At 39.9% G+C, this 27667-nt stretch overlaps 2 protein-coding genes across 3 annotated transcripts in view; one reads left to right on the top strand and one right to left on the bottom strand.

The window, feature by feature from the left end:
• On the top strand, positions 1 to 25735 carry TOMM70 (translocase of outer mitochondrial membrane 70). The gene is made up of 12 exons (XM_030477177.1): positions 1 to 456; positions 9045 to 9218; positions 10392 to 10518; positions 13036 to 13145; positions 14997 to 15145; positions 16286 to 16493; positions 17068 to 17202; positions 18374 to 18481; positions 19176 to 19292; positions 20131 to 20228; positions 20714 to 20836; positions 21994 to 25735. The coding sequence occupies exons 1-12, from the start codon at positions 196 to 198 to the stop codon at positions 22145 to 22147; spliced, it is 1764 nt and encodes a 587-aa protein (XP_030333037.1). The 5' UTR covers positions 1 to 195; the 3' UTR covers positions 22148 to 25735.
• Positions 25679 to 27667, bottom strand: part of NIT2 (nitrilase family member 2) — an 11272-nt gene continuing 9283 nt past the window's right edge. For both annotated transcript variants that reach the window (XM_030477184.1, XM_030477185.1), the window contains exon 10: positions 25679 to 27346. In XM_030477184.1, coding sequence (XP_030333044.1) covers positions 27258 to 27346 — 89 coding nt within the window. In that variant the 3' untranslated portion in view covers positions 25679 to 27257. The remainder of the gene's footprint in view (positions 27347 to 27667) is intronic.

Genomic DNA, 27667 nt, shown 5'->3' on the forward strand with positions numbered 1-27667 from the left:
GGGCACCCTGCAGTTACACCGCCGCTCCAGCAGGTGGCGTCGCCACGCCGGCAGGTGGCGGAGGCCGGGCCGGGCCGTGCGGCGGGCGGAAGTGCTTGAGCGACCCGTGGCCTCCCGCCGTGCCCCGGGTGTCCGGTGACCCCTTCCCTCCCCTCCCGTCCCGTCCCCTGCCGCGGGCGGCGGTGCGAGCGTGTCATGGCCGCCTCGAAGCCCGTGGAGGCGGCGGGCGGCAGCGGCGGCGGCGGCGGCGCGGGGTTGTCCCGCTGGCAGCTGGCGTTGGTGCTGGGGGCGCCGATCCTGCTGGGCGCCGGGGCGCTCTACCTGTGGGGGCGGCGGGCGGCCCGCCGCGGCGGCAAGGGCGCGAGTGAGCGGAAGACTCCTGAGGGGCGGGCGAGCCCCGGGCCGTGCGGCGGCGGCGGCGGCGGGCAGCCCGATGGGCCCGGCCACGAGGAGACGGTGAGCGCGTGCCGGCGGCCGTTGGCGCGGACCGCCCCCCAGCCCCCGCCGCGCGCGGCGGCCGTTAGCCCTGCTGGCGGGGAGAGGAGAAGCGGGGCTTTGACCGGCAGGGACGGGGCTTGCCTGCGCCGCACTCGCCGGGCATGGCGGCGCCCGGGGCTCAGCTCGCGGGCTGGAGCCGCGGGGGACTGGGGGGCCAGGTGCTCCGCCGGCGGTGGGGTCGGGGGATGGCCGGCACCCGGTCAGCGGGCGGCAGAGCCCGGTAGGCCAGGCCACTGGCCCCGGCTAAAAAGCGAATGTCAAGAGTCTGGATCCAGGCCCTAGGGGACGTCTGTGAGGGGATGGAGCCATGCTGCAGCTCGGGCGGCATCCTTTTCGTGCCCAGAGTGAAACAGTGGGGAGGGTGGCCCATGTAACCGCGGGGGTCTCGCCAGCGGCTCTTAAGATTTACAATCTTCTCCTCGTCTTACTGCCGTTGGTAGTAGTTTGTTCAGAGTGTGTATGTATGTTTGTTCCAGTCCTGGTACTGGTACTTGGAAAAGCACGTTCGTGAACACATCTTGTCATGAAGTGCACATCATCCAGGTGAGTATGGGTCTGACAACGTGCCACTGTTGGGTGAACGTGCTTCTGCTTCTGAGGTGTGGAATAGCAATGAGTAAGTTGCTTCCAGGAATAGTGTTTTGAAAACGAAATCTGTGGTCTGTTGTGTGTTAGTCTGAGATACTGAATACAGCAGAGTTTTAACAAAACACAGTCAAAATCTTTTAAAAGTGAAATATTTTCCATGGAAATACAAAAGCCATACAGTTCAAGTGACTGAAGCTTCAGAGTAGAGTTTGCCTAAATAGACACGCTTTCAAAACTTGCATTTATCCTGTGGTAAATTACCATACTGAGAATTTTCAGATAAAATGGTCTATACAGAAATTGAAGGGCAATGTGGAAGATCAGAGTCCAGACCAGAGCCGTGACTCTCTTGTATATCTGTATGTGGAAAAATGCCTCTAAGATGCACTTTCTGCACATCTGCGGTCACAGGTGTACCGTGACAGTCCCATTGTATTACTGAGGTGAAGTTACAGTTGACAGACACGACAAACATGGATTTGGCAAACTGATTTGCTTTGATAAGAAAATCCCATTAAAATATTCCTGCATTGTCTTCTCCCATTGTTGTGTAGCACCTGAAATGCTCTGAACTGTCAGATCATGGCACAAACTTCCCATCTGAAATGATCAGAAGAGAAAAAAAAAAAATCAACTTTGAGAGATTGGAAGAAGGTCAGGTTTAACCTGGATCATTTAATTGATAGAGATTAGTGTTACCAAGTGGGCGGGCAGCGGCAGGAACGCAGGAGTGGTGAGGAGAGGGTGGCAACTTCCGCAGCTGGTGAATCATAGGTACCCTCAGGCATTCCTGAAAGCCTAGTGAGCTGCAAAAGCTATGCTGGACCTGGAGGCAGTTACTTGAAGGCAGTGGTTTGTTCCTACATGGGCAACAGTACTGAGCAAGTGGTGTACAGAGGACAAATTCAGACTTTGTTTACTGTGGTAACTTTGGCTTGTGGCTGCAAACAGCATCTGGCATATTCATGGTAGTGTGCTTGCTACGTGTGAGCTCTGGTTTGCAGGCTGCTTGTGACCTTTGTGTAGCTGCGGTGACTTTGCTATTAATGTGTTAACTCTAGGTTTCTTGATTGTGTTTCTGAATTGCAGTATGTACTTTCAAGTGGTTTGTAGTCATTCTGTAGTTGTATTAAAAGCAAGAACTTCAAACAATTAAACCACTTATATAGCACTTGAAGTAAAATATTTTGTGTCTACCTCTTTCACATTGGACCCCAAATTAAATTACTGGAAGACTCTATGTATCTAAGAATAAGCATATGGTTGAGTGGTATGATTCAGAGTACCTTGAAGAGTGTCATTGCTTATACTGTAAAGAAATGAGAGATATTACTTAGGAAAACTGTAGAAGAACGTATCCGATTTGCTTGATTACGTGACGTAATTGCCTAGCTGGTCAAAATATGGCTGCAGCAGGAAAATGAATGTGGCTACAAGTTCCCTTGGCTGCTTTATGTGTGTGTGTGTAGGATTGCCTTCCTGTTCCTCATACTCAAAGTGGTGGTGCCATGTAGATTTCATGTTTCCACATATATTTTATTAGTTATGGGTGTTATTAATAAGACCCTTGATCAAAAATACCACCACTGCAGATGCCTTGCATTTAAACTATCTGCATTGTGTTCGTCTGCCTTCCTAATGTGGTGGGCTATTTTTTTAAACTCAGATTTCAAATACAAATCTGTACAGTGGGTTAGAGCCGCTAATTCACAGTCTACACACAAGAGGGAAGCCTCTTAGAAAACACATAGGTCAGTAATGAATGTGCCACCAACAGCTGTGTATGTCAAGTGACTATTCTTTTACTCATAAATGCAACTTAGGGCTCAGACATTTTTGTGCACTTCATTAAATCAGCTTTTGTATCCATTTGATGCTCTGTTCATTGTTTCTGAAGACACAACCTTGAATTTTTTTGGTTTTGAAAATACAGAGGGTCTAAAATCTTTGTTGTTCTTTATTCAGACTTATTACTATTTTGCATGCAGTTCGAGCTTTTCTTTTACCTGCTGCAGAGGCCTCACACTTTTTTCCCCAGGTTGTGCCTGCAGTAGAGGAATCTCCTGGCGTAGGTGCACTGACCAAGTGTGTGATCTGTGACTGACGTGTTGGCAGAAGCCCTTAGCATAGGTGCTATATTGGGAAGAGCTGAACTACTTTCGAGATTCTGTCTCCTATAAGCACAGCTCCTCAAAAGTACAGTAAACTGGTATTATTGGACCAGTTAAGTGCTGATGATAAAACTGTGTCTATGGATGACTCACAGAGGTTGGGAAGTCAAATTGCATATGTTAATTACAGGAGCTGTCATTGCTTCTTATAATTTAGAGGGAATGTGTTTTAGTTACTCAGTAACAGCAGTTGCTTTTTACATGCTTTCTTAGTTTGTAGTGAATGTTGCATAACTTAAGCATGTTGGAGGTGTAGACTGCTTTGCATTTATTGCATTAATTGATACCCAGTTGATTAATGGTGTTTTTTACTTATTTCATGATTAACTTAGCAAGTTTATACGCTCCTTGTCTTGACAGGGGCACACACTGGTTAGTCAGTGAGACAATGTGTTGATTGCTTCCATTTGTGGTTTTTTTCTTTTTTTTTTTTCTTTCTCCTTAAGTTGAAATCACTTCCTTTTGCAAGTCTGTGATAGCCCAAATCTAACCCCTTCACTCTTTCACCAGTTCCGGAGGGCAACGCTGTGGTTTTGGTATGTGAGGAAGCATCAGGCAGAGATTCTTCAGTTGCTTAGTCAGCATTGTGTATTGCAGACAAAGCCATTTGGGTTCATAGTAGTTCACTCTCTTTACACATTTTCTTCTGAGCTGGATATAGTCTTTGAGTGCAGTGGTGGGTGAATGTGGCCAAACTCCTTGGCTTCTATGGTGTCACATTGGGATCAACAGCCAACTAATATGGCTTCTTTCCAGTATCTGTCTTAATAGCAATTGCCAAATGTCGCTTATCTCATTGCTGTGACATTAGATCAGTATATGAACGAATTAAACCTCTTTGTCTAGATATATTTATGTCTACTTATTCTGAATTGATCTGAGCAAAGTACATAAAAAGTCATTTCTATTGTACCATGCACCTGTTGCCTAATCAATCTCACTATAGTCCTACTGTAAGTTTTGTATGTTCCATGCCAGCTGTAGCGGACAGGTGTAGAAAACTAAATGTGTGTATGATGGCAGTAGAACAATTGTTAGACTCTGAGTAGCTCATGTGCAGCTCACTTGTGGTAGGCATGAATGGCAAACTCATTTAAAAGGAAGGTGACTGTAAACTTGGGCTTAATTATTTCTAAATATAATCCATCTTTGCCTGTGCTCTGAATTTACATCTTAAGCTCATGTGGACATACTTTTTCTTATGGTGGTTTTAGTGCTAAGGAGAATCTTAAAATCATTTACAGTCTGTTAGTGACTTTTTAGTATAGGTCTGAGATAAGAAATGAGATGAAAGATGAATGTTAGTCAAAACAACATGTTTCGCCTTTTTTTTTTTTTTTTTTTTTTTTAACCTGATCTCATCAGGAGGGTCAGGCTGGGGCTTTCTTTTTGCAAGTGGATGAGTTAAGATGGCTGAACGCGTAGTCCTCTTCCATGTCATCTGTCAGACAAGGGCTCATGCAAATCCCTTTCAACCAAAAGAAAATGCTGAAACTCTCTGCTCATGCCTCATCGCTGTCATCAGTGGCTGGCGGCAAATTTCTTGTTCTGTTTTTAAAAATAGTCTCCCTGAAATACATAAAGTTCTGAACTGCCAGTTTAACCATACTGGCATTGCTGAGGGTTACTATAAAGCTTTATTATTCTCGCGGCTGGCAGTCTGTTGCTGTTAAGTTGCTGTTGTTTGCATGCAGTTTCTGAACATCTTGTGAGGAAAGCACATTTACTGAGGTTAAAATAACAGTTAAGAAATTTTTGTTAGTGCTGTCTAGTCTTTAGACAGTTAGCAATCTGCTTATTTAGTTACCGAGATAATGGAGGGCTTCTCAAGTACACAAATCTGTTTTAAGACTTATTAGTGAACGGTTGCTGAAAGCGGTCCTAAGTACTGAGATGTTACTTTTTATGTGACTGCGGATAACTTCTGAGGTATTTGTTTATACCGCCTTGGCAGATAATTGATTGTGGACTTCTATTGACTTTATTGAGCTGGTTTGCTTGTTGCACAGAATTTTTGAACAGAAGATGACAAACTGAGAGTTTTTCTTGTCTATATGGACCTTCACCATAGGAACAAAATATGTCCAGTGCACCACATAGAATGGCAATGGGTTAGGTGAGGAGAAGCAGTGAAGTTGGAAAATAGTGTCTAGTATTATTATATTTGCCAGAAAATGGAAGCAGAAGGTGTGAGGTTTTTTGGGTACTTGTGCGTCAAGTTTGCTTACATAATCAGTTTCTTATTTGTGTACATGTGTATGTGGCAGCTGAGAAGGACTGGAGGGCTGAGAGGCAGCAGCCTAAAACATTTTATCAGTTAAACCTAAGGCTTGTGAAACTTTCAAAAACTGATCTGTTGCTAAGAATTAATTTTTGTATTCTTATTTGTGCTATTATGAAAAGGTATTGCAGCATATAATGTGACATGAGTTCTTTAATTCAAAAGCCAAACCGAACCATCAGCAAAAAACCCAAAACCCAACAACAAGCAACAAAAACATACCAAAGGAAGACACTCACGAGATTCGGCATTTTAGTGGGTTTTGCTTCATCAGGTTATACTGCAGATAGTTAAGTTGAAATATGTCACTTAAACTGAAATTATTAAGCTGGGGGGGGGAAGGTTATGCATATTCTTTAAAATTTCACAAAATTAAAATAAAATCTTTGGGTTTGTTCCATAATTTTATCAGTTTTATACTGGAGCTGTAAATTAATCCACTGTTTTCTCCTATGTTTTCTATGGTTAAAGAGTTTCATGATTGTTAAGAAAATTAATTAATCTCATCAGAGTAATTATTTAAAATAAGAGTTTAAAACTTGACATTGTGTTTTATCACCATTTGGGCTTCAAGATGTAGATACAATATTTTTGTTACTTTAAATGCACAAATTCTGTACAGCCTATGTGGGATCCATTTGTCATGGGTATGAGCTGCTAAGTGACTCTGTTTTTCATCTAAGCCTTATCAGAATGGGTTTATTTAAATACAGAGCTGTATCAGCCTTTGAATTTAAAATGTTGGCCATTCAATTCAACAGTGTGTTGCATTCAGACTAAGGTTGCAGAGATAAACCATCTAAGAGGTAGGAGTCTTAGTTTAAGACAGCATAAACAAACAAAAACCAGTTGATTTCTTTCTTGGCATGGGCATTACTGCTGACTTTATTACATGATAGCGTGTTGTGCTCCAACTCTTGACTTTCTACCCCCAAATTATGCAATGCATGAGGCAAAGTAACTGTGGAGCTAGCATCTATTTGATGATTCAGTTCTGTGTAGTTGGTTGTGTGGTCTGTGTCCTACTACTGTTATTCAAAGCTTGCTCTGATAACGATTACTAGTTTTAATGGGTTTTCCTGTGGCACTATGCCTGTACTCTCTAAAGTTTTTGGTCCTTGTTGCATGCACATAGGCTAGTCTGAAGACTTCAGGCCTCCCAAGAACCAGCAGAGCACCAGTGACAGCCCCAGAACTACAGATCTCTTGCTTCCAGTTACAGTTCCTATCCCATACCTGACACTGGAGCAGCCATTGCATTTGGATATTATCCAATAGTCCTCATCTGTGTCATGTGCGTTTACGCAGGGATTGTAGTGCAGGGCTGTCAAAGTGCACAGGGTGAAGAGGATGGACTGGTCAGCCTAAGGCACATGTAGGGGTAATAGATCCCTGGGCTAAAGGAACTGGCAGTGATCATGAAGTAGTAATCTAGTTGTACTTTAGGCTTAATCTCCGCAGTCTTAAATAATATGCATACTGGGAACACATGTATGAATGTTGCAACATGGCCTACGTCTTGTGTTTTTTCTTTTTGGTACCAAGTAAATTGGAACAGCACTGAATTTTGTATATTATTTTAGAAAGGCATTGCTAATGTGCTTTGCTGTAGAAATGCAGAAGGAAAAATAAAGCTGACTTTTGTGCATTTAAGTTTGTCTGCTGCATATGCATAACCCTTCCCTTAGTTAAAAGAGAAGCATTGTTGTATAAGGAGCTAAATTTAGGACATACTGAAATAAGTGTAACCTTTTCAGACTTGGGTTATATTTTAGAGAAACAACTTATCAAATACATAGTTACTTGGCTCTCAGTAAAAATATTTGCGCTCTTAATTCTGATTTGTGTATCCATAGAGTTACACAGAGTGTGTGAAAACAGGTGAAGTTAATAATCTTTTATCCATTTGAATCTAAATCATTAACCCCCCCCCCCAAAAAAATCTAAAAGCCATGCTGATTATCTTGTTCTGTGAATAATGGAGATGTGCAGACTGATTTCCTACAAGCCCAGTGATTGGTGACCCATGTGAGAAGAACTTTTCTGGCAGTAGGGATATTTAAGAAATTCCCTCCCTTATATGGTTTCACTTGTCTCTCCTCAAGAGTGCCTTTGTTCTATTTGGATGCCTGTTTTTATTTAAAAACTAAGACCGGTACCTGTTACTCGATTCTCTCATGCCATGATTGGAAACTAGGCCTTAAAAGAGGGGTTGTACAGCAACTCCTGGGTTTCATTCAGGTTTTCAGTTTTAAAAATCATTTAGATGCTAAAAATGATCAGGCTGGCATGAAATGAGTGGACTTTAAGGTAAACAGGCAGATGAAATGCAAAGATGCTTTCAGGTTTGTCTTACAGTAATCTGGGTGTAGTTTGGTGCTGGCAGTGGATGAGGTGGGAGAGGAGGCAGAAGTATGGTCGAAGAGCAGAATTGGCAATTGCCAGCAAGTTATAGATGATTTTTTCAGTGCATGTCATTCAACAGGTGAGATGTAGTGAATTCTGCAGCTATTTAAGGCATTACTGCCCCCAGTTTGTATTCTTTCCCTCAGAGAGGTTGGTAAGATGACGCGTGTTCATACCTCTGTTCATTTTGGTCTGGCATGTTAGCCTGACCTGCCCCAAAATGTTGATCCTTAAGTCTAGGCTATCAAAGAGGAGCAGAAATCCGGAAGATATATGTTAGGTGCTTTTGCAGCTCTATATGTCTGGAATGTGGCTCACACCCCTTTGATAAAGAGAGGTTTTTCTATCTGATTCCATATAAACCACAATATTTGATAACTGTTCTTAAATCTAGGGGTTACAGGTAGCAGTGTTGGTTTCTGCAGAAAAGCAGATGATCAACAGACAGTGCAGAATGTAAAGATTCATTTAGCAGGGTCATAGGCCAGTTAGCAAAGTTTTCCGTCTGCAGCTAAGAATAACAAGACTGTGATGGTCCAGCACTTTGTAATAGCGGTTGGATGAAGCTGTAGAGGAGTTAGTTTGTCTAGTGGGTAGAAGGCAGAACAGCTTTGTTTTCCTTACAGGTTTTGTCTTGCTCAGTAGGTTTTCCACAGTGTTTTCCATGTTTAATTCATAGTCTGCTGAGTCAGCTCTGGTCTCACAAGCTCTGTGTATTTGAGTAGGAAACTTTTCCTGTTTGAATTACTTGGAAGGCTTTGTTGTCTTCGCATATTTAGTCTTTGGAGAAATAACATATCTTATTGGTTCTTCTGATCACCAGTCATGTAAGATTAAAACCTGTTTAGCTTTCCAAAAAGAAATCACTGCATTGTTTAATACCGTTGTAGTGAATCTTTTGAAAAGTTGATGTCTCCTATCTGATACACTTGCAAAAGAAAACCTGTTGCGTTTTTCCAGGAAATGGGAGGAGTGAGATTTTCAGAAGTCTAGACTAGAGTTTACTGCTCGGATCCGCTTTATATCTTTGAAGATAAGTGCATAGCTTGTGTGCAGTGATGCTTTTCTTATTTGAACTGTCCTATTACTTTCTTTTTCAGAGCCCTCTTGATAGAGCCCAAGCTGCTAAGAACAAAGGAAACAAATACTTTAAAGCAGGAAAGTATGAGCAAGCTATTCAGTGTTATACCGAAGCTATCAGCCTGTGCCCTCCTGAGAAAAACCTTGATTTGTCTACCTTCTACCAGAATAGAGCTGCTGCATATGAACAACTGGTAAGAAATTAAAGATAATTGTGTTTATTTGAAAAAAAAAATGTAAATTATGTATTTTATAAGTTTTGTCCACTGAAAGATCCCAGGTGATGATATCTGCTGCCTTCACAAGATGCTCTTGCTTGCAGTTATTTTTCACTAGCTTATTGTGCTTTTTCACATACAAATAAAACTTTTCTGTTAACTATTCTTATGCGTCCCTTTCTTGTAAGACAAGGTTTTAATTTCTTATCCTCTGGAACAATTTTCTTGCATTACAAGTTAATTTTGCTTCCCTATACTAGAATGTTTCTTTAACTGTTAGGTGAAAGGCCAAATATTTGGAAGGATGCTACTTCAAAAATTAAACAAATATCCCCGAAATCCTGCTAAAGCCTAAGACCTAAATTTTGCATGTGTGGAAGTAACATTTGCTTGATAGCTAAGTACAGTTGATATTAGTTTTAGAAGTCAACCAGTGTTAGATTTGCTTATGAGGTCAAGTTGGTGAGTTGTAAAGGAGTGGGGAAATTGGCTTTATACAGTCTTGAAGTATCAAGCGAGAGACTGTGTGATTAGAGAAATCTAGTCTTGAAAGTTACAGGAGAGACAAAACAGATCTTGTCTAATCAACTAGTACTTACAACACTAATTCATGCCATAATGAATCCCAAGTGTATGTGGTTCCTCTTTTTTCAGATATTAGAAAAGCCTGTTTTAATAATCAATTTGGCAGATAAATGGACTTTTAATTCTTAATATCCTTGACCAGTTCTACTCCTACGTATTCTTTTTTATCCCTTTATAGTAACATAGCAGAGTAAATGGAAATAACAAGTTTGTTTTTTTTTTTAAGTATTTTAGCACTTTGTTAAACTTGTTTGTTGGTTTTCATTATGTTTAAATCTTTTTTCTTCAAATCAACTCATCTTCTCCCACATGCTTTGTACAACTGCCTGGTTTTGTTTTTCTGTAGGAATTCCTTTTGGTTTGTTGCTCTTCTGGTGCAGGTGGCTTGCAGTGGTGCCTGGCAGTTTCTTACTGAGAAACTTGTAGAAATAGAAGCAAGCAGGCAGAACCAGGGCCCTGGGAGTTGGTGCTGCTATCAGGTGGCATGACCCTGGAGCTGGTAGTGGAAAGCTAATGTAATGCAGCTGAGTGGGGTCTCTCTCACTGTTGTTTTTCTCCCCACAGCAAAAATGGACAGAGGTGGCACAAGACTGCACAAAGGCTGTTGAGCTTAATCCTAAATATGTAAAAGCTCTCTTCAGACGTGCAAAGGCTCATGAGAAGCTAGACAATAAGAAGGAATGTTTAGAAGGTAAGCGTCTCTTGATGTGTATACTTAAAAGTGGAATTAGCTCAGGTGCTTTGGAGGTAACTTCTTGGATTGTTTTCTTTTTACTTCTGTAACTACAGTAATACAGAATTATTTAAAACCATTCATAGCTACTGCAAATAGATTTTATTTGCTTGTCAGAAGAAACCTTTTCCCATTTTTCAAGCTCTCATCTGCTGACATCTGAAACAGCTGCTGAGAAATTGATGTTACTGTAACCACTCGAGGTCTTATTTTTGAGGATACTCCTACACTTTAGAGTAGAATTCATCTAACATGCTTAGTGGATAATGCAGACAACAACAGTTGTTTACTTTCATACAGTAATCAAACTTTGTTCCCTCTTTGTTTTAGAGAAACAGTATTACTACAGAAAACAAGGTGGTTTTGCAGGTGGAGATACATGGTCAGAAACGAGTATTACAGTCATTTAAATGCATTGGCAAGTATTAAAGGGAAAACAGTTTAATTAGCATTTTGTTTTGATATATAACTGTGATGAAAATTGGAACAGATTGAACTTTTTTTTTAATTTATTTTAATATTAATACTACATATTTGGAAGAAACTACAGTGTCAAATCCTTCCAAATACTATTCCTAACAGCATACATTTTGAACTGTCAGGAAGATGTGACTGAGAAGCCATGAAAATTAAGGAGAACTACAGGTCAGGTGTGTTGTCTGAGGGCTCTTTTAAACTAAGGGACACTGCTCGAAAGGACCCATTTAAATTTCATCAAGTGAAGTCATTCCTGCTGTTGTAACGTTAAAAGGCAAATGAAATTTTCATCTGTGCTCACTATGAAAGAAGGAGAGAAAATAAGGCAGTGCTCTGACTGTCAGATCTGTTAAGTTAGTTTAATTATGTGCAACAGCTAAGAATTAGGTCTGCTAAATTAGACGGTAAATAAGATGTGGACATCTTATATATCTATCTATTTATTTATCTGCTGGCAGAATGCCTTTCTGCCCTGTAAGACCATAGTGAATAAAAAAGGACTACTTAGGTCATTTAGTGTAGTCCTTTGCAATCACTAAGTGACTAACAGCTGCGCTTCCAGAGCACTGTAATACAATCTAAACCTTATGTAGTTGCAATAAACTGACAGATGATAAAAGCCCCAAGAAAGATTAACTGTCCCTGCCATATTAGAATAGCTTTTAAAAGTATTTCTTTTGTAATGCTAGTAGCAGTAATGTTTGTAGCAATTATTTTCAACCTTGATTTCTGTTTGATTTTTAGCTTGCATTTCTTTCAGATCTGAAAATTACTTGCTTTTTCTTTTTTAGCCAGTAAAATCCGAGGAAGTAGGGTATGTCCATGTAGTGGAGAAAAGCAAAACCTAAAAAAAAAAAAACCAAACCATCACCACCACCAGCAGAAACCTCCTCCAGTGATCCCTGGCAGTATAATTTGGGAAGATATTGCTGCTTCACCCAAGTCCAGGCACTAGTTTACAGCTGTCCTCTTTGGGCAGCACACTTCTGCTGAGGTCATACAACACGGTATTACTGCACACAATCTTTCATGCTCTTTCTGGGTGCAGTGTGTTTTCCTGGGGACTCCAATGTGCTGCCTGTCTGTGCCACAGTTGCAGGGAGTTTCTGTGGAAATGATGGCATAATAGTACAGCAGCATAGAATTACAGAAACTATAGTAAAACTCCAGAGTAAGACACTTGTTTTTCAAGTATATTCAAACAATACACTTTCTGAATTTCAGGTCCAAACTCTGTTCATCTGCACTGATGTTTAAGTGAAAATTAAATAGGAAGAATCAGTGATAGTATTGCATGAACTAGGGGATCCAGAGAAATAATGTTAATGTACCATAAGAACACATTTCACACTGCAAAGCATGATTGAGGTAGCAATGGGTTAACATTTGCAGCGGCTTCTGTGTGTGACTGAAAGTGATGTGATATGGGCTAGCACTTTAAATCAGCCAGCAAGGTATCTCTCTTAAACTTGGCCAATTCCAAAGACATGGAAGTGAGCAGAAAAAATGAGATATAATATGGGAAGATTTCTTAAACTGAGGAAGAAACAAAATGTAATAGGACTGAATATGAATTTTAAAAGTAGACAATTAGGATCAATCCCGGAAGAGAAGCTGTGTTAGCACTTTTAACATGAGCATAAGATGAACATGATTACTGTCCTCAGAGTTTCAAAATGGTGAGAGCCCCAGCTGGAGGTGCACATTTTCACTGTTCATCTAAGTGTGTTTGTTTCTAGTTAAAAACATTAAGATAAAAATAAATGCAATTTCTTTCATTCACTGTCATGAAGTCCTTTTATCACAAGGAGATCATTTTGGATACAAATTTCTATCTTGGAAAACGTGGTAAATACAGTAAATTGGAAGCAGAGGCTTTTACCCTGGAGCAGGACATGTATTAGTTTGGCAGACTCATTTTAACAGTGGCACATTTTAGTGTACTCCAGTGACTATCAGAATTTATCTTTAATCTCACTTTTGTATGTTGCTTCCTAGATGTCACTGCAGTCTGCATTTTAGAAGCCTTCCAAAACCAGCAGAGTATGTTATTAGCTGATAAAGTTCTTAAACTCCTTGGAAAAGAAAAGGCCAAAGAGAAATACAAGGTACGACTTGTGATATTTTTGACAAATTCTGATTTCACCTCACTGGTTGTTGAAATGCTGGTTGTTGGCATTCTGTCAGTGCTAAGTAAGTCACTGTCTTCATCTGTTGAAGAGTAAGAATCAACACAAACAGTTTTGTACAAGGCTGCTATTTTATCAGTGTTGTTTTGTTGCTTTTCAGTGACCTGTCCAAAGTTTTTTAAACCTCAGTAGAGATGTCTATTTCTAATAACTGTTTTCCTTTAATAATCAAATTTATTATGACATTCAGGAGACACCCTAAGTTGGTGTGCTGCCCTACATGGGGCATTTCCAGACTTGCAACATAATGGAAATGGGATATGTTGGAACAGCAGTAGTCAAATGTTCAGTTGCACATCAGGTGGTCGAGTTAGAGATGTGTGTTGAGATAGGAAGGTTTATACATAATAATAGAAAATGCATTAAAATGTTGGTTCCATATGTAAGGAATAATTTAAAATGAGAAGAATTCTGATTGAGGACTTTTCCCCCCAGGTTATTTTTGGTTTTATAAATAGAAATTTTATGTAGGAAAGACTAAGTTGACAGCAGAATTCCTACCTTTTAGAAAGTGGTAAAATAACATTCTTTTAAGGGGGGGTGGTGGCTTTTCTAAGAGAGTAATAAAAGCATTGCTTAAGAAAAGATGATGTAGTGTGAAGTCACATCTGATTAGTAGTGGTCAGACTTCCTGATTCTGTATTGAGAAATACACCTTCATTTCCTAACTACCACAGATTACTTGTGACATTCTGTCTGTCCAAGTCTGTTGCTGTTTCTGTTTCATTTCTGTGAATAGGTCCTCATACCTGTGCTTTTCTATTTTGGCACTCAGATGTGTTTGTGTTAATGGTTGGAAACTGCAGAAAAGAGAACTATGGAAATACAGGGGTAGCCAGGAGCAGTCATTTTAAGTGGCCGTAGGTTTACAAAAAAGTTGGAACAGGTATTAAAACATTCTCGCTTGTTATTAAAACATTCTTGCTTGTTTTTTTGTGATGGTGTTTGAAATGCTGAAATCCATGTTGGTTTTGAGATGCTGAATTTCTTTCCTATAGAAACTCACATAAATTTGTGCTGTCGAGGTAACAAAACTAATTGTGTTATTAGTGTGTTGTGGTGGTAGCATCACAAAATAGGCATGCTTCAGATAGGCAGGATTATGATAGAACTTAATAGGGAAGACTGCGTTCAGACTTTTCTTGCAGGAGAGACTGAATTGTAATTCTCATGTGCAGTGTTCATTTTGAGCAAGAAATGTTTATTGGCTGTAGAAGGGATTTTGTACCCAAGAGGTGTTACTTCTGGGACTTCAAGTAAAATGTGTGATATCTGGGCCAAGCTCCACATAAAATTAGGATATTCCCTCATTAATCTTCATAGCAATGACAGACAGCAGCTTCTCTTGAGCAAGTTGGAGAAAAAGGGCAAATTCCATTCAGAATCTACTTGAATTTAGGCTCATGCTTAAATCACCAGCTCACATTTTTCACCCAATTTATGTGCACGCATACTGCTTTAGTACATCTACTCAATGTCTTATGATATGCTAAGAGTCTTAATTTCTGGCCACACATGCAGAAATATACTATCTCCCTTCTTTGAATATCTTCACTTTATTTCTAGTGGTGATGGGTGTTGTGTTGTGATCTGAAGCTTAAGTAATCCCTAAATGTCAAACTGTCAAATCAAAAATATCAGACTATCAAATGAGATAGTCAAAAGTCAAACACTGGTTCTTTCATGAACGACATTTTTATAATCATTTTTTTTTATCCATTGCCATATATTTACCATCTAATGTCTTGAAATTACATTTTTCTGTTTCAGAATCGTGAGCCTCTGATGCCCTCACCACAGTTCATTAAATCCTACTTCAGTTCTTTCACAGATGATATAATCTCCCAACCTTTGCTTAAGGGTGAGAAATCAGATGAAGATAAGGATAAGGAGGGAGAGGCTTCTGAAGTAAAAGAAAAGTGAGTGTACAGTACAGTTGGGAGTTGTTTGGTGTTGGAATTAAGTTTGCAGTGATTTTTACATTCTGCTCAGAGTTACTTGCTGTTGTTCTTACAGTACTTGGCATGGGAAATCCTGTGGTAATAAAGTGAGCCTATGAAATGAGATCAGTATTAAAAATGAAACCTTTATGAAAGCTGACTGGTTAGCTCCAAAGTTCTGCTAAACAGAGGAAGGACAATGAGATTGGGGAGATATACTAAATCCTTACTACAGTATCATAGTAAATCTTAGGAGATGGGAGGACTAAAGAGTGCTGAATGATGCTTCTGGAGAAAGGAGTGCTTTATATTGAAGAAGAGTTTCCAAGGAAGAGAGCAAGTTAGTGTTTGGATTGGAAGGGAGAAGACAAGCTAGGAAAAGGGTCTTTGTTATTTAAAACTGTGAACTTATAGGAGCTTGGGCTAAAAGGGCATTTCAACTTTCTGGAATCAAAATGCACATAAATGAGAGGTTTGTTCTGACAAAGAAAAGCTTGAGCTTTTTGCTTTTTTGAATGGAGCTTGAGGACCTTGTGAATGGTGCTTTAACTTACTATGCTGTTTTCCAGTTTAGTTTTGGAAGATATCACTGCTGTCAGTATGGAAACCCTTACAAACAGTGTTAGGATGTTTTTTTAAAGTAAAATAGAATGTTCCTATCTACAGGCAGATTCACTGAATCCAGAACAGTTAGCTGAGGACAAGGTAGTGCTTACCATAGATTTTGCTGTTAAATCCTTCCACATATAAACAGCACATTGCTAGCTTTAATATTTCACTTTTGTGACCTGGAATTCCATCCCAGCCCTCTTGTTTTAAGGCAGAGATCATCGCTGTCCTTTATGTGAAATAAAATTGCAGGGGACAAATGAAGCTCAAGTTCAAGAGCTTTAAAACATTTTTTATTCATTATTTCAAGTGTAATTTGGCCATTCTTTGTCTGAATTGTTTTCAGTCTGTGATGGCTCGTCCAAGAATGTTTGTAACTTTACTATGCTGGTGTTGTAACTGAGTATAGCAAAAGATAGTATGTGTTATGATTAAATGAAAAATCTGAATTGAAATTGCAGTGTTCAGTGAATGCATGTATATATACAACTGTTCTTACATCATTTACAGCTCTGGCTATTTGAGAGCAAAACAATATATGGAAGAAGAGAACTATGACAAAATTATCAGTGAAAGCACAAAAGAAATTGAAGCAAAAGGAAAATACATGGCAGAAGCTTTGCTTCTGCGAGCTACTTTCTACTTACTTATTGGCAATGCAAATGCTGCCAAACCAGACCTAGATCAGGTCATCAGCATGGAAGATGCAAATGTGAAGGTAAGAATCTGTCACATAGTTTGGGTTGAGAAAATGTAGAAGTTAGATGATAAACTTGCATTATAGTTCAAGAAGTTGTTTTCCCAAGTTTTCAAATACTTTAATGGAAGTGTTCTGGTTTATTTACTATTTTGTCATCTTATTTTTTTTCAAAAGACTTCTTGATTTTTCTGAGACAGCTGTACTAAGTAGTGCAAACAAAAGAACAGAGGAAGTTGAGTGAACTGGAGGCTTACCCAGCCCAAAATATCGGTTCATAGATAAGAGAAAAATTGTACTTGCATATTGAACTGCTTCCCAAAATGTTGACATAGTTCTAAGCATAGGGAACCTGTCTTAGAGGATTTTTGGGGGGTGGAAAGTCCACTGAGATGGAAGCATAGACTGACATATTTGAAATTAAGCAAGGGAGTTGATTCATTTAGAGTCAATATGAAATTTACTCCTGTTTAGAATGAGTGAAATCTGTCAGTGGGAGAAAAAAGTCAAATGAAAAATTTACTGTAGTTGTAACAAAGCCTTAAATCTGGGGGAATGCTGGAGTGGCTAATGCTTCTTTGAACTTGTTTTACAGCTCCGAGCTAATGCTCTGATCAAACGAGGAAGTATGTATATGCAGCAGCAGCAGCCTGTGTTGTCCACTCAAGACTTCAACATGGCTGCTGATATTGATCCTCAGAATGCAGATGTTTACCACCATCGAGGACAAGTAAGGCACATTAGAGATCTTGTCGCAGTACTTGAATATTTCAATATATACTAAAAGAAAAAATAAAGATCAGTATATCATTGGAGACACTTTATACTGTTTGTGGCAGAAAACCATGAACTCCTAATTTGAGACTGTTGCAGAATAAACACATAGTCTCATTTGCTGGTTCAGGTCAGGCAGAAACAGTTTACTCCCGTAGCTGTAGGAAAAATGCAGAGCAACAGAGGTTCAGCCCTCTATTCAATACAAACTGACTTAAAAGTTCTAGGACTTATATACATTCACAGCAGATACAAGCTGCCCAGTGAAGGGGCCTAATATGTCAGAGGAGCATCTGCATAGAAAGAAGCTTTGTTACAGCAGGTGTAATGTGTGTCCCTGGTAACTCAGTGTCTCTAGCACTGTGGCCTAGAGTTGCATCTGTTCAGCTCGTCCCTCTCTGGCTTGTGATGCTGCTGTGTCCGTGACTAACTTCTGGACACAGAGAGGCCTGCTTCCGCAGAAGCGTAATATAAAAGGTGCTGGAAGAAAAAAGGGAACACTACCATATGCAGATGTGCTAAGTTGTATTCATAAGGAAGACTTCCATGGATCAATTGCCTCTCTCCATGAATTCATTAGATCTCTTTAGTGCTCAGAAATAAGAATGGTGTCGTGGTAATTTAGGGGAATGAAAGTTTTCTGCAGATTGCAAATTGGTGTTTTACAGTAGCTTAACAGTGAAGTGAAAGAATGATGAAGTGAGCTCCTCCCTTGTGGAGGTATGAGAATGTCAAAAAAAAAAGTTGAAATGCAAGCTGGGAAAGCAAAAATGTTGTGACATACAAATAGTCCACAGACGCTAACTACAGCGAGGCAAAGCAACTTGGGAAAATACAGCATAGTTTTGGAGGCTGGACATAATGCTAAAGCAGTATTGGCAACAGCCTAAAATGCAAGCATTCTCAATCCCTACACATGCACATTGCCTTTTTGTGTATGAAGCCGGTTTCACTGGTGGCTGTGTTACTTTATGGCAGTGATTTTTAGTCATGGGTTTTGTAGGTTTCTAGGCAGTTCTGCAGCTGAAATGGAGACGAAAAGAGTAAGTGATGCTAATTGAATTATCACTTAAGTGTATGAAGCACAGATTAAATGCAGAAATAGGATTTTCTTTCATTCTGGCTAGCTGAAAATCCTGCTTGACCAAATTGAAGAAGCTGTGGAAGACTTTGATGAATGTATCCGATTGCGACCCGATTCTGCCTTGGCTCAAGCACAGAAGTGTTTCGCTCTGGTAGGTAACATGCTGGTTATGTGGGTGCTTTTTCTTTTCTGTAAAACATACTGTGTTTCTCTGCTTTATTCCAACTTAATGGAAAAACAGGGCAACAAACATATGAATATATTTTTAATAAAGAAAATATGTAACAGTTTCTTCAGTTGGAGTAAGGGTTTGCTGCTTTCATTTTGAACTGTTTGTTATTCAAACAGTAGATCATCTTTTCTGTTTTGTAGTAGAGGAACACAGATCTTCATTCTAATTGTATCACATGAAATCTAAATAAAGTGTTAATGTTGTGGAAAATGGTCTTCTTCAAGAAATTGAAAAAAACCCCAACCCTATTTCAAGCTAGTACAGTACCTCTGTGTGCAGGAATCTTCTGAGGACAGCTTCGCATGGTGTGAACAAGGAGGAATTCTAGGCTTGGAATTTCTAGGCTTTTGAAATAGAGGGAGGCTATTGGCAACTATCAGGCCTAACGGCTTCTTTCTTTCACCCTTTCTCCTCTCCAAGTCCACTCTACCAGAGACTTGGACACATGGTAGGTTCCTGAAACCAGATTTGGTAGATGTATAGGCATGTCACTTTCAGGAACTTGTAATTGTTATGATGCATGCATCTCATGGGGAAGCGGGTAGAGGTCTGATGAGCCTGGTTTTGTGGTGGTGTTTCATTTTTCCTTCTTTTTTTATTTTCTTCTGAATAGTATCGCCAGGCTTATACAGGAAGTAATGCTTTGCCTGTGCAAGTAGCCATGAAGGGCTTCGAAGATGTCATTAAAAAATTTCCAAAGTGTGCTGAAGGTTATGCACTCTATGCTCAGGTACATTTTTCTCTGTCTGAAAGAAAATGCTGCACTCTCTTGCACCTTTTATCTTGGATAACATGCATTTCTTCAAATCATATTTGAAGATTTTTGTGAATAAGTTCTGGAGTAATACATGCTGCTTTAATAAGCTACCTGAATTTATGGGTGTGGGTGTTCGGGGGTGGAGGAAGTAGAGGGGGAATCAGTGGAGCAGAATATAAGTGATGAGAGTCAAGAGTGGTTATTAGGAGGCACAGGCCTGGCATACACTTCCCCTTGAATTCCTGCATGTGTGTGGCATCTCGCTTGATGGATGTCAGGGATTCTCTAGGTAATTTGGGAATTAAATGTGTGGTGCTAGGGTAACAGTTTCACTCTTACGAGTGACACATACTGGTCAAGCTGAGTTCAGTACACATGTTCAGAGTCCACTTGTATTGGAGACTGTCATTTCTTCTCTAAGAAAACGTACTGCTGGTTCTAGTACGGAGCACAAGATCTTCCAAGTTTAAGTAGGTAGGCAGTATGGATGCATTTCCTTTTGAAAGAAGCGTGTTTGAAAAAGGAAGAAGTTGAGAATTGCAGGTACAGACTTTTAGAATGGTTTTTACTTGCAGTACACTTAGCATGTTGCTTGTGTACCATTCTGGGTGGTACTGTGATCAGTAATTTGTGCACTTAAAGCTAGGCACTGAATTTTGAAACTTAACTCTGGTAACTGATGTGCCTGGCCTGCTTAATGATAGAGAGCTCTCTAATCTCACATTGTCAATATGGTTTTAATTAGAATTAGCCTAGCATAGAGTGCATGTTTTGGCTGCTTATTGACATATAGGTTTCTCTTCTGATGCAGGCACTAACTGATCAACAGCAGTTTGGCAAGGCTGATGAAATGTATGATAAATGCATTGACCTTGAGCCAGACAATGCCACTACATATGTTCATAAAGGGTATGTATTGAGTTTGCAATCCTTTTGGTCAAGGGTGGTTGGCATGTTTAGATGAATCAACCTGAACTGAATGTTTTGTTGTGAAAACAACTCGGTGTTGTTAAATGTATTTCTACAGTTTCTCTTGACTAAATTGGAAATATGTGTCAGGAAAGTTTCATTCCTAATTACATATCTACTTGAAGTATATCTAGCTTCTACTTTAGCCCTATCTTAATTTCACTTTGTACTGAAGTTTTCTCTTTCATAAATTAACTTGTAACCTGTCTTCTCAAGAGGAATTTGCCTTTCTTTAGAGTCATTGAACTGGTAACATCACCTATTGAAACTGACTTTCACATACATGTTTTTAAAAGCCACAAAGTTATTGTTACCCTGCATTAGGATTTAAATACAGTCGGGATTTATTTTTTTTTTTTTGCTTACGTGATGAGGGTTTTGGGAAGAATATGTGAAGTTCGTTCTGAATTTTCTTTCTCTTCTAGTTTACTTCAGCTCCAGTGGAAGCAAGATTTAGACAAAGGGTTAGAACTCATAAGCAAGGCAATTGAGATCGATAACAAATGTGATTTTGCATATGAGACCATGGGAACTATTGAAGTGCAAAGGTAATGTTGAGTTGGAATGTTAAGAGTTCTTAATCATTTTAGAACTTACAGTAGTCCTTTAGATATCCTTTGGATTTTAAGTTGAACAGGCTCTCTGAGGAAGCAGTCACAGTACCAAGCTTGTCAGAGTTCAAGGAGCATCTGGACAATGCTTTTAGTCACATGGTTTAGTTTTAGGTAGTCCTTCAAGGAGCAGGGATTTGGACTCAATGATCCTTATGGATCTCTTCCAACTTGAGATTTTCTGTGATTCTATCTTCTCCCCAGTGCTGTGCAAGGCCAGCTCTTAAGTGAAGTCCTGATTTCTGTTCTGTAACTCTTGGGTAAAGCCTTCGTTTCTCCATGGCATAATTATGCTTATGATCTGACAAGTTCCCATGTTCACCAGTTTCATGCAGATGACTCTGTGTATGTTTAAATACATTCCTCCTGCATTTAAAGTGACTTCCTTAATCATTACTAGGCTTCCTGTGTGCCTCATGTAGTGTTTAAACACAATCTTAGTGGACCATTTGTACCAAGGATCCTGAGCTATACTCTCAAGCCTGACAATTTGAGTTTAATTCCAACAAGACTGCAGCTCACAAGTTCACAGGGTAAAAAGAAAAGACTAATGCACTATTCTGTAACAGAGTATTACAGTTAGGCAAAAGTTTGGGGTGTAGCTGAGAGGATAGTTGAGTTTGGATTTTTTTTACATGTCTAGCCATCAAAAGGACAGACAATTAAAGTGTTTGCATGAGACATTTTGCAAGCATTTCCTAATCAAATAATGTGAGCTCTTGTCTATGTGCTTGTTTTCCTCTAAAGTACACAGACTCTTTTTTCAAGCGGAATGAGAGTTCATTTAGTTGTCCCATCAGTATTTTTGTTGTAAATTTGGTGTCCTGTGGAGAACATTTTATCCCACAGTACTACCCATGGGGGCTCTCAAGAGGAAAGCCATTTAATAGCTGTCTTAGTTGCTTAGGCTTGGTAACAACTTCTCTCAGTTTGCTCGTCATGATCACAAGTGGTGATCTTGATTGTGGTGTCCCTCCCAAAGTCCTTTTAAACTGTTAGTAGTGGAGAGTGTAAGTCAAAGGGAAAAAAGATGCTGTAGAGATGGAAAGCTTGTTTTGCCAGTATTAATTGTACTACATTTTGGTTTATTTCAGGGGTAATCTGGATAAAGCCATTGAAATGTTCAACAAAGCTATCAACCTGGCCAAATCTGAAATGGAGATGGCCCACCTCTACTCACTCTGTGATGCTGCCTATGCCCAGACAGAAGTTGCAAAGAAGTATGGATTGAAACCACCAACACTGTAAAGAAACAAGGAGGAAATGACCACCTAAAGTGAAGTTGCCCACTTTGGCCAGCCCTAAAGACGCTGTTGCAGACCATGTTGAATGGTGGAACTTAGTTTTTTCCCGTTCGTGGTGTTGTCATTTGCTACATCTGTTAAATGTTTAGGTGTTGTGGGATTGATTGTTCAAGGAAGTATGCAGTGTTGCATCTTGTTCCTTCTGCAGCAAAAACCTTAAAGCGTGTTAAGGGAAATGAAGTTGCAGGGGAACAAAAGGAAGATACTTTGGCCATGCAAATAAAAACTTCACACTGGTTCATTTTGGGTGATTATGTTGTGGGCGATTTTTGCTTTATCAAACAATATTACAGCATGTTGGAGGTTTTCCTGTTGATTTTAAAGGTAATACTAGTCAGTGCTGTAAAATAGGTTTCTTTTTTATATGCAATTAATCTTTGAGGGTTGATTTTAATTTTGCAAAAAGGAAAAAAAAATAATTTTCAAACTGTTTAATAATAGAGAGGGTTTTTTTAAGTCAGTAGATGTGGAGAGAATCCCTGTAAATATATGCAAGCATGCACAATCTTCCCTTAAAGCCCCTCCCACCCTCTGCACACCTTACTTAGAAATAGTCCTGTGGCAGCTATTAGGGAATTAATCTGATAGTCCTTATCCTCACCCCAGAAAGCCGTAGCGTACTGTATCGGAGAGCTAGTAAATAGGTTGGCTGGGGAAAGAGGTCAGGTAACACTGCTCCAGCGCAGGTTTTACTGGAAGAAAAGCCGTGTTCCTGTGCAGCAGTCCTTACTTGAATGTCACAGGAAATTGTTCTGGAGAGTTCAGAGGGACTTTTAAGAACAGAAAGCACTGCTGGGTGGACTGCTCCCAAGGTAAGGTCTTGCTTGCATATAATTTTTGTCATCTCTGATGCTTCTGCATAAATGTAACAGCTAATACACTGTCTAAATTCTGTTCGGTCTCTAGAGACTGCCGTATTCTGATCTGCTCCTTATAACAGATCCTTTGCGGGATTAAGTGAGATAAGGAACAAAGCACAGGCTAAACCTTCAAATAATCGATGTAGAATCTGTACTGGTTTTTGTGTTCCTTAGGTTCTGTCTTGTCCAAGATGACAAATACTGTAGAGAGGAAGCAACTGTTATGCAAGTGGCAGATCAGGAAATTATTAAATACTGGTATAAACCGTTTCCCTCTAGCTGGGAACTTCACAGAGGGCTCTCCTGCTTTCAGTTGATCTGTGGATCTATGGAAGCCAGTCAGTCCATCTCACCTCTCCCTGGATTGATGTGGTTGGATCAACCTCATGCAAATACTTAACTGATGTAGCTTAATTTATGATACGCTAATTTGGGCTTCTTTCCATCCTGAAATCACAGGTTTGCTTGTGCTGAATTGTCTACTGTATTTCATCTTTTAAAGAAATGAACCATGCTGTGGTCAAACTGTTGTTCTTTAGTTGTGCCACCACATAGCAACAGCTTGTATTTTCAACTTGACCTTGCTTTCTCCCAGCAATTACAGTGAGAATTCAAATGGTGAAGAGTAGACATAAAGATTTAATCATTGTATTTTAACTAGCTCAGTAGGTGATCTGAAATCATAGCGCTGGTGTAAAATTGAAGGCATTGGAAGGTACTGGCAGCTTCTAAGGACACTGCACGTAACGAGTGTCAGCTGTCTTCTGGAACTTCGAATCTCTGCATCGATGACCTGAGAACAAAAATATGCCAGATCGACTCATGTGTCCTGTTCTCCTGAGGAGTTTTTATTCGCATGGCCTTACTCACATTGGCATTTTTCCTCCTCACCCTACTTGTACCCCATTCCTTACCCCACCCAATCAATTAAGGGAAAAAAGCATGTGCTGTCAAATACTAGCATTCCAAATCATCACAGACTTTTGCCTGTTCTTGAACTAGTTTGAAACTGCACTGAAAGGATGCATTGTCTGTAATTTTTTTTTTGTAAATGACATATCACCTGTAAACTGAAAAAATAAATGCTACCTTCAAGTATCTCTCTCTGACATGTATAAGAACAGGTTTTGATGAAAGTGCTCTGCAGTGGTGCTCTCTGTGCTTGTTTGAGGTTGCTCTGAATCTGGGAAGAATAATGATGACTGACTCCCTGTCATGTTCTCCCACTTCAACCTTCAAGAAAAAATGAGGAGGAGACATGGAATTAACAAGTCTTTTCTCTCTGATTGCTTCCATCACCCACAGAGGTATGATCTTGAAAGCTGAATATTACAGGGAAAAAGGAAATTCAGTCAGGAAAGCTGGGAATCTGGTGGCTGACACCCTGTTAATCTGTATGCCAGTGGATCTCTTTAGTGAATGGCTGACAGAGTTGAGGGTTTACTTGAAGCCAGGTGTGCATGGGAACTCTTGAGCAAAGCTTCCTTTAGTAGGGATCGAGAGTTAAAGTGAAACAAGTATTGCTGCTGTTTAAAGAAAATCTATTGAAATAATGTAGGGAGCTAGTAGTGAAGGCTTGGATAAACCTGGTGTAGTCCAGGCACTCTGGGAAGTCGCTTCTACACATACTTGTCTTGTGTTTTAATTCTGATCATGTAAAATCCCTGTTGTTCATCTGAGAGACAAGTTTGCCAAAGTGGAGATTAGAAGTTGTGACTTGAATTACTAGGATCTAATTGCAGATTGAAAGTGAAGAGGGAACTAAGTATACTATGGAGCTGTACTGTAACTTATTCTGGAACTATTAAGAGCAGGTTAGGTGGTGCTTTAACCAGGCTTCCCAGCTGCAATGGTAGTAACACTGCCTGATACAATAGGCATTACTGTGTTTTCTGCCATTTCTTTGAAAAGACTTCAAATTCTTGCAGGCTGAAATTCTGGAGCTATTTCAGGTTTGTTACTGGTTGTTTTTCTACACTTAGAGAATACTGATGCATATGTATAATACAGATAGTTAAAGTGTCTGTTTTCTACCAACACAGAGATTGAGTAGGGGCTGCTTGAAGTATTACCTAGCTGATAATGGATAGTGTACTTCTTTTCACTGAACCCCCCAAAATTCACAATCCCATTTGTATTGCTTCTGAGTGGGTCACATTGGAGATCCCCTAAAACATCCTGCTAAACTAAGGTGCTTAGAAGCTGTTCTGACAGGCTGAAGAGGATTGAGCTCATGTCACCTCTTCAGATGAGTTTACCAAAGTAGCTCACTACAGATTCTCACGTGCTCTCCCCATATGGGATTCGAGGGGAGGAGGGCCCAGGCCATGGATTCTGTTGCTTGTGCAGACTGCACTTTGCATTTTTAAAATTCAGTGGTCAGTCCATGAGAATCTTGCACTACTGTAATCCTCCAAAGGTAGTACTTAGCTCCTGCTCTGCTGCATGTTAAACTAGTACAGAGGGGGCAGGGGAAGAGGGATGGAGTAGTTCAGAAACATGGATGTGTAATAGTTGCTATGATTCATAAGTTGGAGCCCACGTACATCATGGATGCCAGTGGTTGAGAATGTTGGAGGCACTAATCTAATGCAGGAAACTTGACTCAAATGGTAAATTGTTACTTTTTTTTTATATTTATTTTTCAACAAATAAATCTTCATTTCACTTTATGCTCTGTGGCTTGTTTCTTAAGAGTTCCAGTACAGTATGTACACCAAAATGCAGCAAAAAGTACAGACCAAACAATGCCTGCTATAATGGATAATGCCATGGTGTGGAATGATGTGACCTGTCTTTTGAAGGGAAATATGCCTCAGGGTTTGGCTTAATTTAACCATTACTTTTCCTCTATAAAACACAGACTTAGCTTGTTCCAGAGAAGCCGAAAGAACATTAAAAAATAGGTCAGGACAGCAGCTGTGGGAAAAGGGAGGATGGCTAAACACAAAAAGGTAAGGTGGTTTTGGGGGAAACTGGCAGTTAGCTACAGCAAAACATAACCTTCTCTCTCTCTTCCCATTTTGTATTCTGAAATGTCCTTTAGCCTTACTGTTTTACCATTTTTGCTGCTGGAAAACTAAAAGCCTAGTGGTAAAGGCTGGTTTTAAGCATTTTAAAGCCACCTTTAGTAATCAGTTTGTTAGTCTCTTCCACAAGAGCAATGATGTGAGGAATGTTTCCCATGCAGCTCATGGTAGTTGGCCTTTGGTAGCAATAATGCATTTAAACACTGAGCAGTTAAAGTACCTGTCGTCTTGAAGATGGTGGGCAGGAAGACTTGATCAGTGCAGTACATTTTCTAACCCTTGTGACTGACTCCTTCCCCCCTTTTCAGGTGAAGATTGCCAGGCAGCAGAATTAAAACCTAGTCAGACATTGTACTAAAGATGCAGTATGCAGAGCAAAGGTGTGGTGACATGCGAATTGCTTTAACAAAACAGTAACCTGCACCACTTCAGCAACAAACAGGAATTGCAGTAAGGAGAATTTAATACATCATATATTTGAGGTAAGACACAAGCCCAACCCTGTTACAGATTCTTCTATAGTAGTACTTCAGTCTGGCAGCTTCTTGCATTGTCATCCCTGAATTGTGCAGGGCAGGATTTGGCCTGTTTTGCTTAGTGTGTGAAATTCTAAGCTTTCCAAGTATAGATGTAGACATTCAGGGAACTTTAAGGCACATACAACTAAGAAGGGCAGAGGTGGAAGAATCGTGCTTCTACATTATTTGATAAGTCACTGAAAAATTTGTAATACCAAAGCTGACGCCAGAGGATTTCTTCAGAGAACAAGGTTCCCATTTCTATGTTCCACAAAAAAAGCCCCCAAAAGCTAACTAAAGCACTGTGATGCATAAAAAGCAATGTTAGTTGCTACTGTCTTGAACTGATTTTACCTCCATCTTTATCCTAGCTATAAACTAAACTACTATGAAATACTAAAGTATGAGAGGAGATAGAAAAGTTGTATTTGGATCAGTTTTAGAATTACACCAGCAAATTTTTTATGGGGGGGTTTGGGGTTGGTTGGGTTTTTGGGGTTGTTTTTGTTGGTGGTGTGGGGTTTTTTTTTAATTTCTAAATTAACTGGCACATTTGGCAGTGGATTGTGGAACAGCTAATAAGGGAAGCCTTCTGAAAATGAAAGCAGCAGCCATTTTGCCAACTTTACCCTCCCATTCACCCAGCTTCACTTTTTCATCTCTATGCCATAGAGATCACAACGCTTCTGGCTTAAAATAGGAATTTGTTGACGTATTTCTGCAAGTTTCTTCAGATCTGCAGCGGAGGGAAGAAATAGCTATTAGAACAACAGTCAAAAAGGACGGCTCCTGACTTGCTCTGGGGTAAGGCAGGGAAAAGAGCAGCTTTCATGGAGAATGGGTCTGCAGGGCACTGCAGCTAGGCAGCAAGGGCTGAGGGAAGCCTCAACTTTACTCTTTCCTAAGATGCCAACTTCCTCATAAGGAAGGAAACGAGAAGGGGGTAGTCAAGGGCTGCTTTTTCTTGCTTTCATCTAGCAAAGAAGGCATCAGACACTGCATCATCTACTTGCATGTGCAAGCCTACAGACTTACAAAACTGTCTCTCCTTAGTCTC

This window comes from Strigops habroptila, chromosome 2 (genome assembly GCF_004027225.2).
Source record: "Strigops habroptila isolate Jane chromosome 2, bStrHab1.2.pri, whole genome shotgun sequence".
NCBI lineage: Eukaryota > Metazoa > Chordata > Aves > Psittaciformes > Psittacidae > Strigops > Strigops habroptila.